This window comes from Andrographis paniculata, unplaced genomic scaffold, assembly GCF_009805555.1.
Source record: "Andrographis paniculata isolate CXL003 unplaced genomic scaffold, ASM980555v1 Contig77END, whole genome shotgun sequence".
In the NCBI taxonomy this organism is placed as follows: domain Eukaryota; kingdom Viridiplantae; phylum Streptophyta; class Magnoliopsida; order Lamiales; family Acanthaceae; genus Andrographis; species Andrographis paniculata.
In genome coordinates this window covers 4962347-4973836 of record NW_026137614.1, presented here as the reverse complement: position 1 = coordinate 4973836, position 11490 = coordinate 4962347, and the positions used below count along the sequence as shown (strand labels likewise).

General features: G+C 24.1%; 1 protein-coding gene across 1 annotated transcript; it reads right to left on the bottom strand.

The window, feature by feature from the left end:
• Window positions 1–5107: 5107 nt before the first annotated feature.
• On the bottom strand, window positions 5108–6348 carry LOC127239363 (uncharacterized). Its single transcript, XM_051257467.1, has one exon. It carries the CDS (start codon window positions 6333–6335, stop codon window positions 5295–5297), a length of 1041 nt encoding a protein of 346 aa, XP_051113424.1. The 5' UTR covers window positions 6336–6348; the 3' UTR covers window positions 5108–5294.
• Between the last annotated feature and the right edge of the window lie 5142 nt (window positions 6349–11490).

Genomic DNA, 11490 nt, shown 5'->3' with positions numbered 1-11490 from the left:
AAGTTTTGTTTTGTTTTTATTTTCTACTACATAATACTCATTTCGTCTAATTTGAAAATATATATTTACTTTCAGCGTAAAGTTTAAGAAATAATAATATTTTAATTATACTGAAAAATTAAAAGTAATGTAAAAATAATTTTGCTTTTATCTTTTGGCATAAAAGTAATGATATAATAGTAAAATACAAATATTTGTAAAAAAAAATAATTACTTTATAATAGACATGAATCACATGCCGAAAAAACAATTCAGCATAGGTGCCGAATACTTTAAAAAGCATTTATATTAATTTATATAATTTAATTTTATTGTTAATATAATTAGAATAAACAATCTTTTAATTATTCTTAACCCGATTTTGACTATTTTATAATTGAAAATTTCAAAATAAAAATATATATATTTTATGTATATATTATTTATGTCATAAAGTACCACTATTGGAACATAAGACTAAGCTTAAAATTCAAATATACGCATTCAAAGGGTTTTTTTTTTTTTTTTTTTGTGTTTTTTTCGTATTTTCTGCCACATGTAAATTTCACTATTTATCTATGATACTTTATTTATTTATTTTTAAAAAAATCACATTAAATATCAATATATATATTATATTAAAGAATTATTAAATTTCAAAATTTTATAATTTTAAAAATACCAAAACACCCCCAAGTTGCTTGTCCTAAAGGGCATGCACGCTTACGACACGTGCGTCTAGATACGTATACGTACGTACATGCATGCATATATATATATTTATTTATTTATTTACATACATATACATAGAAACATTCTTTCATTCTGTGCATGTATAATTAATTTGTTGCTACGTATTTATTGTACGGCATAATCATATATTCCCTCCATCCCACGTACCCTGTCTGCTACACTGTACACGGTATTTTAGAAGGAATGTAATTAGTAGATAATTAATCATATATTAATAAAATAATTATTCTATAATATAAATAATTATAAATTAATATTAAGATAACTAATTAGTTTAATTAAAATTAAAAAAATAAATTAATAAATTTAAAATGAGATTAGAGTGTAATTATTTTTCAAAAAAAAACGTGACATAAAATGGACGGACAAAAACGACAATGTGAACATGGTATGTGGGACGGAGGGAGTATTAATTTGTCAGCTCCTCAATCAATTTTTAGTATATACTGATTTGGTTATTATATTATTTATCTATTCATTTTTAAAAGATATTACATAGTACAAAAAGCATCATATTAATTAAGTTTGATTTCATTTTTTTACTATGTAATTATTATGATTTCTTAAAATTAAAATTAAAATATAATATTTTATATCACAAAACACCAATTTCGAACTACTATTTAAATAACGAATAAAATAAATAAATAAATCAAAGTACCCCATTTCAGAATTTTGTTATTATTAACTTGAGACGTTTCAAATTTTTCACTACAAAAAAAATAATCTATTTGTAACGGAATTCCGTCCCTAAAGTTCACGTCGCTAACGTAATTTCATTCCTAATTCCGTCTCTAATGTCATTAGTAATGGAAAAAGTAGATTTAGAGACAAAAAAGTTTAGTTACAAAAATGATTTTTTCTTGTAGTGTTTACAGCATTTTTTTTATTTGCACTTAAATTTTATCTATTGTCATTCAAAATACTAACAATTTGTAAAATAATTCAGATTTATATATATATATTTATCAAAATCGTATTATCTAAAATATTTTTAGGTTTAATTTAGTATAATATTTTATACTAAAGTAGGAAATAAAATATGACAAAATAATAAGTATATATTTATATATTTATAATGAATGATTGATGATAAATATAGAATGATATATATGATTGGGTGTTGTTACATATTACCAGTCTCTTAGGGCATTTCCCAATATTTAATTCTCGGCGGAAATTTGGTTGACACAATTGAATTGCATAATATTATTTATTATTTTTATAATATCTAATATTTTTTTATATTTTAAGTAAAAGTAAAATATATATATATATAGAACGGAGGGTATGTAAATGCTGGTCAAAGTTTGACCTGTATTTCTAATAATTATTACTTTTTTCGTCCCACATATTTTGGACGCGTTACTGTAGATATGGAAATTTAGGTAAAGTATAATCGGTAAGTAATGAAAAAGTGTATTAGTAAAAATAATTATAGATTAAGATTAAGATAATTAAATAGTTTAATTAAATTTAAGAAAATTATAAATTATGATATTTAAAATATAATTAAAATGTATAATTATTTTTAAAAAAAATAAAATAACAATTATATAAGACAAACGAAAATGAAAAATAGGACAAATTTTGTAGGAGGAAGAGAAGAGAGTATTAATTATTCTCTACGGTTCTCTTCCTCCGTTTCGTGCGGTGGTCTTCTTATCATCTTCTCTTTGTTCTATTTATTGCTCCCACAAATATTCAACAATAATTAAAGGGGTTGCTTATTTTATCATAGCAAAAATATTCATTATTTTATTTTATTTTTCATAAATCCTTTTCATTCATCATTTGAGAGTTTAAAATATGGGGGTGGTTATAAATATATAACATAACATAATTCTATTCTCTATGTCTCAAACATTGCATAATATTTGACTATTAGGATCATTTGTAAATTGATGTGATATAATGAGAGATAAATATATATATATATATATATATATATTTATTTGGGTGATAAGTGATTTTCTATTTTAAAAATATTTTAAGGAGTTTAAGATAGATAAAATAAAAAAATGTTTCTAGATAATTGAGACAGATGAAGTATCATATAAAAATGTAAATTGTGCAATTTATACGTTGTATTGTGCTTAAATCAATAATATATCGAAACTATATTTTGTATTGTCAACATATGCATAGTATATTGTATTAACTTGTGTTATTCACTTTGCTAATTTATATTGACCGAGTTAAATTTAATTCAATCAGCATAAAAACTAAATTATACATATATATATATAAATATAGTTAGGTTGCCCTACACTATGCAAGATCACGAGAGATAGAATTTACTATTTACTATTTAAAATTCAAATTTAAAATCAAAATTTCACAAACAAACACATAAGTACAATTTGTAAAGCTTGTGAGAAGTTGACGTTCGATAGGCCGAAACAAGATCTTGGGAGGGGGTATGTTTAATTTATATTTCAAATCAAAATATTATTATTATTCAGTGTAACGGTTTTAATAAATATATATTATATTTTATATCACATTAAAACGCTATTTAAATTAAAAATAAAATCAAAGTCAAAGAAACCCAAGAATATTAAGAAAAAATAGAAATAAAAACATACAAATGTATGAACTATTTACAAGAACAAAAAAAATGAATAAAAGTTTGTTTTCTTATTGTATACATATATTAATAATTGTTATTGAAAATTATAAAAGTATTGTTAAAATATTTTATTTTAATTTTTGTTAATTTTTAAATATTTTGTGAAAGAATCAAACAACCAATTCATTGTACACTACTAAAGACTAAAGAGTATACAAGCATCTTAATTTTTGTATTTAAATTTAAAACTGGTGATTGTTAAAGATTTCATCTAAATAAATAAATATATATTAATATTAATATTGATGCATGTGTGGTATATGTAATAACATAATTAATACATGGTGTGGTGGGTGGTATATTTATTTATGTTCCCCAACTATTTTAATATTTCCTCCGTCCAATATCTATATATTCATTTATTTTTTATATGGAGTTTTAGAGATATTAGTATTATATTGGAATGTAGTAGAAGTAAAGATAAAAAGATTAAATTGCTCTTATCAGTATTGTATGATATAAAGATAATGAAATTTGTGTAATATATTGTAAATTTGAAAGATATCTGTAATGTTAGGTAGAGAGTACAATTACTAAAAAAGGAAATGAATATTTTGTTATAGGGCAGACAAAAATGAAAAAATGGATACATTGTTAAAGAATGAACCGAGGGAGTACTTAATGATTTATAATAATATATTACTTTGTTTAATTAAAAAAAGAAAAAATGAAGTTTTCATTTTCATTTTTTTTATTACTATTAAGATATATTTAAAAATAATAATTACTAACTGTTGTTATTAATTTTATTTTTTAAAATGGGTACAATTTTCAAGTATCGCATGTCACTCCAATCATTTTTGTAAGTCTAAAATTTAATTTTATAATGTTATTTGATGCTTCGGTTTTTGTGAAAACCGTGGGCAACTGTGGACTTTAGAAAAAAAAAAAAAAACACCCAAGTTGAGTTAAATTTATTTAAAAAATGATAATGTTTTATATTTGATAAACAATATGTAAATATATATAAAGGTTATGTTCATTTTGTATTTTTAAGAGTAAGTGTTTTTTAGTTAAGTTTGAAAATTTGGATCAATAATATAAAAAATAGTATTATACTATATTAAATATTGATTTTTTTGAGTAAATAAAAAATATATATTATATATTGTATAAATATGTAAATAATATATTTTTTATCATTTATCAAAAATTGTGTTGCTCAGAAAAAAGATTGAAAGAACAATCCCAAAAAATTTGAATTTACAATGAACTGCATGTAACACTGATGATTTGCATCAATCAATATATAAAAAATAAATGATCAACATATGGTTTAAATTAATACCGAAAATTAAAAAAATGTACTATGTTATGTTAGCAAAGCCGAACAAATGTGTGAAAACATTAAAATCCGACTGGGCCCATTAGTTGTGTCTATTGCATCTGAGGACAACAAATGGGCCCTTAACTCTTAATGGATATTAAAAAGCCCAATAAATTAATAATTAATCATTTTTCAGGAATTTAGACGAGCTGGGAATACTAATAATAATAAAGCAAGTTTTAAAATAATTATCATATTTTGTCAGTTAATACAATATACACGAAAGAAATTAGGAATATATGTAATTTTTGTTTAAATAATATTTTATATAAAAATAATAATATATTCATTATTATTCGAAAGTTTATTTTAAAAGGTCGGTAATTGTTTAACTCAATAAAAAAAAAAAAAAAAAAAAAAATTATATTAGCGAGCCAAGAGGTTCAAAAGACGGAAGGATAATCGAGTCAGAGAATTCTAACCGCACGATTGAACTCATCCGACGGTGGAGCCAACATTACCCGCGGCGCCGCGTCCGTTGTGCATTTGCCGCGTAAACACCAAAATATATTCACAGGATAAGGCTCAGAAATTAATAAAATAATTTAAATTTATTGAAATTTATTTTCGTAACTGCAGCCTTTTGGTACGCGCTGCAGACGGCTAGCGCGCCAAACGACCGTCGTTGACGGCGCTATCGAAACCAACGGCGAAGTACATAACGGCGTTAGTCTGGTTCGCCGTCGCCGGAAAGAGGTTCGTCGTCCGGCGGTAGGAACCGAACCACTTGTTCTGCAGAAACCGATTCTTCCTCCACGGCGGCAGATGGAGGCCTCGGAATCTCAACGATATCCTCGCTGCGTCACTCATCGACTTCACAATCTGTTTCAAGTCGTCGGCTGTACCGACGAAAACCGCCGGCAAGTGCTGCAACAGATGCTCGTACGAATTCGTCGGCCGCGCGATCTCAAACTCCGGCGGAAAATTTAAATCGACGAAATATCTCGCTGACGAGCAGTTTTTTTCGAGAACATCGATGAACTCGTACTTTCCGGCGGTGATTCCGCCGGATCTCTCCCAATGCGTCTTGCAAATCCCCGCATTATACCCTAAATCTCTCAAAGCCGCCATCACATACCTCCGCATCGTCCGTTTATCCGATTCCACACTCGCAAACCGCCTCACTGCCTTCGAAACCTCATCCGCGAGCACATTTTTAAACTCATCCGTCCGATCTAACAAAATCGGCTTAATCAAATCCACAAACCGCAAACACCTCTCGTCAATCGACGACTCGCACTCGGAAACGGAGTCACGGTCGCCGCTGTCCAGCGACGACTCGCCGACGTCGCGAGCGCTGAAATCGAAAAAAAGCTCTGGTAAACTCAACGATACGACGTTGTCATCACCTCCACCGCTGTACTCGCTGCCGCTGGTGACGTAATCGAGCTCCGATCGATCCTCGCCGACGATTCGCGCCTTCACCTTATTATCCAATTCAGCAGTAACTCTCTTCATTTTTCCAGAGCCATACATGTTTCCTCCTCCTGCACCTGCGAAAATTATTCGACAGCAATCTGGAACGCCTCCGATCAATAATTTTATCAGTACAAACTGAGCAAACTCATGGAATTTTCGGCGAATATTCGAGAGAAACTGGAGATTTGCGTGATAGAATATGCAAACATTTTTCCCAAATCTCATTTTGAAATTACTGTAGAAAATGAGAGTGTTGAATAAATACTAAGGGCATCCACAACGGGAGACGCTTGTTGAGAAGCGCCTCCCACGTCATCATTTATTAAATAAAAAAAAATTAAAACACCAATTAACATAAAAAACGGTACATTGCGAGTGTACCGTTTCTTCCAATTTTTGTGGGCCATGGTCCATTTTCTTATTCAATAAATATTAAAAATAATATTTATAATATATACTTTTTTATTTATATTTATAATAATTTATTTTATTTAAAATATTATATTCTAATTTTGTTATATAAAATTTTATTTAATATTTATAATTTGAAATATATTTTTCAAGAAATAAAAAAATTAAATATTTAACTTTAATTATTATGCAAAGTGTGAAATTATTATTTTTATTTATTTATGCTAAATAATTGTTTTATTTTTATTAAATATTATAAGAATAAAATATGATTGCAAAATATAATTTTATTTTATAAATAGATAAAATATTTAATGAGGTGGAAAAAGTAAAGATTTTAAAGGGTTCTTTGATGTGAATGTAAAATATAGTTGGAGTTCTTCGTGACGTGGCAGAGAGAGAAACTGACGTGGCAGAGAGAGAAACTGACGTGGCATAGGAGAGAGAATGGGAAGAAACCCTGGATGGGTTTCTGCGTTGTGGATGGCCTAAGGCTCAATGGGAGCATCTTTTTTGGCGCACCGACACGTGGAAAGAATCCATTGGGCCAAGTGGATTTTGGGCACGGAAATTACTGTGAATATAATAAGTGATGGTATCGGACTTCACGAGTACTATTTTTAAAAAAATTTAAATATTTCAAATATTTTATCTAAATTGAACCATATTGTAATTGGTGATAGGTATTTATGTTAACTTATCCCATAATAAGTGGGCCCAAATATAAAAAAGCCCAACATGTAGAAAAGGGTTATATACAAGAAACAACACCGTATGGCCCATAAGCCCAATGGCACATATCATCGTAGGGCCCAACATTTAAATAAAAATACATATTTTAGGGAAAAATAAATATTTTAAATCTTATTATAAATTATAATTATTATTTTTGGTCGATTATGATCACATTCAAACAAAAATTAATCGGTTTTGGTATCATGATAATTGATTTGAACACCGTTTTAGAAAAATAATTAAATTTTACAGAAAATCAATACAATCGTTCAAACATGATCATATTTATGTCATATTAAAATTGTTTAATATATAGTATTTATATATGTAATTCAATTATAATATTTTTTACAATTATTTAAAATATAAAAATATGTCATATTTTTAAATTTTAAAACATAACTGCAAAAAAAAAAAAATAAATAAAATAATTATAATAAATCAATACACTTTATATTTTTAATAATTATAATTTGAGATATTTATAGTTAAAAATGAAAATGAAAATGAAAATATTATTTTAAAAACATATAACAAAATTATATTAAAAAAATATACAACCGTAATCTATATTTTAACTAGAAAATTTTTAATTATCCATTAAACATATAAATTATTAAAGTTTTTTCGTTATGTAACTTTTTCAAATATATATATTTATTTTTAAAAGAATTTACTAAAAATATGAAAAAAAATATATATATATACCTATATATAATTACCGTTATTAAAAATATATATTGATTGTCATTATTTTTATTGCTATTTTTGAAGAAGACAAGTACATAATATTGAATTGAAACTTATTTTTCATATTAAGTCAAGTTGAGCATTTAAAAAGACCTTCATGATAGCTAATTAATTAATTAATTAATTAAAATAATATATATATATATATATATATATTTAGGGTATGCAATCCACTGCTTAACTTACGGAAGAAATCCATCATTAACTTGCAAACCTTTATAATTATTACTATTGACTTAGGGTTAAAACACTTTTTCATTGCTGAAAATTAGGCAATAAAATTTCTCAATTTGGGACATATATATATATATATTACTAAAAAAAAATTCTTAATTTGGGACAACTTTTAGAGAAAAAAAAAAATATATATATATATTTAGTAAAATACAATATTTGGTTGTAGTTTGGAATTAATTTGAAATGTGATGTTTGATTTGAATTTTTGTTTAAATAGTATTGTAATACTCCCTCTGTCCGTCCAATTACAGAGTAGCTATTTCGATAAATACCCCACTTTTTTTCTACAAATATCTTTACTTTACATCATATCATTAATTTTATACCAAAAACTAAGGGCAAAAATATCATTACACTACTTTTACCTACCCACTATATTTAAGATACTATTATTTCTTAAACTATGCGCCAAAAGTAAATATATATTTTATCCGTTGACTGAGGAAGTATGCTATTCTGTAAAATAAAATAATTTATTTTTATTAAAATTGTGCAAAATAAATAATTTTGACTTTGATTTGAAATATTTTTTAAAAAGAATATTTTAAAAATGACCATAGAATTAGATAATCGATTTTACAGTTACAACGAGTATTTTTTAGTCCGACAGAGGTTAATACGTACCATTATAGTATTTTATCTGTCTGGTAAAATTAAAACATCTGAGTCCAGACACAGATATTATAATAAATGAATATTTTTATTGAAAATATGATAAAAAATAAAAATATAGTCGAGAGTATTTTTAAATTTTTAATTAAAAATTTAAAAGAAATAGAATAAATTTTACGAAGAAAATCAATAATTATTAATTTACACACTAAAGGTACAATATTCTTTATATATAAAAATGGATTCTCGACTGTGACGAATTTATTCTTTAATATTGAACTGATAATTAAAGTTTATGATCCAAGTCAAATTAAAATCAATGCGAGATATATATATTTATTTATTTATTTATTTATTTATCTATAATAACCTAAAAGTAAATAATAATTAATTGTAATTAATTTATGTGCTCAATAGATTTAAAAATTAATAACTCATATGGTGGGGGCGATGTCTGCTGCCTTAAATATAGATTAATTAATTAATTAATTTTAAATTAAAGAAAAACAATAATATTTGGGTTACTTTAATTTTATTATATATATTTCTAATAGAAAAATAAAATAAAATTATTCAATACGTTTTTCACACTATAATATCAAATTAAGTATATTTTTCTCATAAAGTACTAAATTAAATTATCAATTTTAAATTATTTTTATAATTTATTTCAAAATTTCTATATAAATTAAACCTAAATAGGCACGTACCCATCACCAATTCAGATGTAGTCAAATTCATTAAAATAAAATAATGCTTATGTGAATTGACAAGAATACCCCTCATGTAAGGAGCATCATTAAGTGCTAAATACCTCATTATTATTCATTTCAATTGCATAATTATTTTGATTAAGCATAATTAAAATTTCAGATTAGGGGCACCACATAATAATTTAATGATCTAATTTATTTATTTATTTATTTAAAAATATACCATAGTGGACTATGTTGCAATGTTCATTCACAATAACTTAATAAAAGTTATTATTATTATTATTATTATAAATAAAGGTGCAATTTAGTGGGGAAAAAGAATTTGGACACTTCAATTGGGACAATGTCAGTAGTGAGAATTAATTGATTATAAAAGGTCAACTATGCAGATAAAACATATCCGTGTAACGATATTTGGGTAAATAAAATATAATTAGTAATTAATTAAATTGTATATTAATAAAAATAATTATTTAAAAGAACAAATTAAAGATATAAAAAAAAAAAAATGAAATAGAAAAAATGCAGAATGCATATACAAGATAAAATGTTTAGTAGATGGTTTGTTTACTTTTTTTTTTTTTATTTTTTTATTTTTACTTTGAACAATTATATGAATGTGATTTCTACAGAGTGAATTTGTCTATTTTACAAATGATGAGAATTAAATAATAAAACTTTTGCCAATTTTTTAAAAAATTACTATTTGAATTCTTTTTTAAAAAAATAAATTTTTCACAACCCATTTTGTTAAATATTATTTTTAATACTAAATTCAAATCAATTTTCTTCAAACTTATCCATAAGAAACATACTTCTATAGTTCTTACTCTTACTTAATTTGATCTTAATTTTGTTACAATGCAATTAACAATATTCGTTTTTTTTAAAATATATATTTCATTAGGTGATAGAATTGTAGAAAAATAGTAATAAAATATGGAATTGCAGAAAAAATAATAATAATAAATTCAACGAAGAATTGAAAATTAATTATTCTATTTGTTCAAAAAAATAGAATTTACTTCAAAAAAAATATAATAAAGGAGAGTTACATGAGACAAAATAATTAATTATCAAAACGGTAAATTGAATAAAATATATTTTAGCAAATAAATATGAAATATATTTAGTTAGTAAATTAGTTTTTTTTATTTAATCTTTTTATTTGAATAGTGATTTAAATAAAATATTTAATAAAATAAAATAAAATTTATTATAAAAAAAATTAAATAATACACAATTTAAAAATTGTAAAGTAAACAAAATTTATTTTTATGAAAAATATAAATGTCGAAGTAGTAAATGAAAGAAAAATTAAAATTATGGTACTCTCAAATAAATATCTGCATTTTCTATATGGTAGAGAATTAAAATAAGAGAATATGAAGATTTAATTATCAGTTGTCAATTTTATATGTCAAGTGAAAAAGAGATATGAAATCATTTTTATTTTCAATTTTTATGTTATTTGGGTTTAATGAATATAATATATTATATCAATGGGTTGTGATATAAAATATGATTACTTTTAAAAATATATATGAATTACTAAAATAAAATAAAAAAATAAAAATGTATATGTAAATATGATATTTTTATAAATTAGTATAATATTAAATAATATAAATTAAAAAACATGTAAAAATTATTTAATATAAATAAAAATTACATATCTTTGTGAATAATATATATATATATAAATTAGACAGAAAAAGTATTAGTTATACTATAAATAAAAGTATATATTTACTTTTTTTTTTTTTTTTTTTTTTTTTTTTTTTGTTTTCGAGCTTAAAAAATACTCCCTCCGTCCACTTAAATGTTTATATATTTTTATCCAATTACAAAGTTAACATTTCATTAAATACTCTATTTTTTTTTTCACAAATATCCTTACTTTACATCACATAATTACT

Coding starts and splice junctions, on each gene's coding strand:
- LOC127239363 (XM_051257467.1), bottom strand. CDS start 6,335: ATGAGATTTGGGAAAAATGTTTGCATATTCTATCACGCAAATCTCCAG.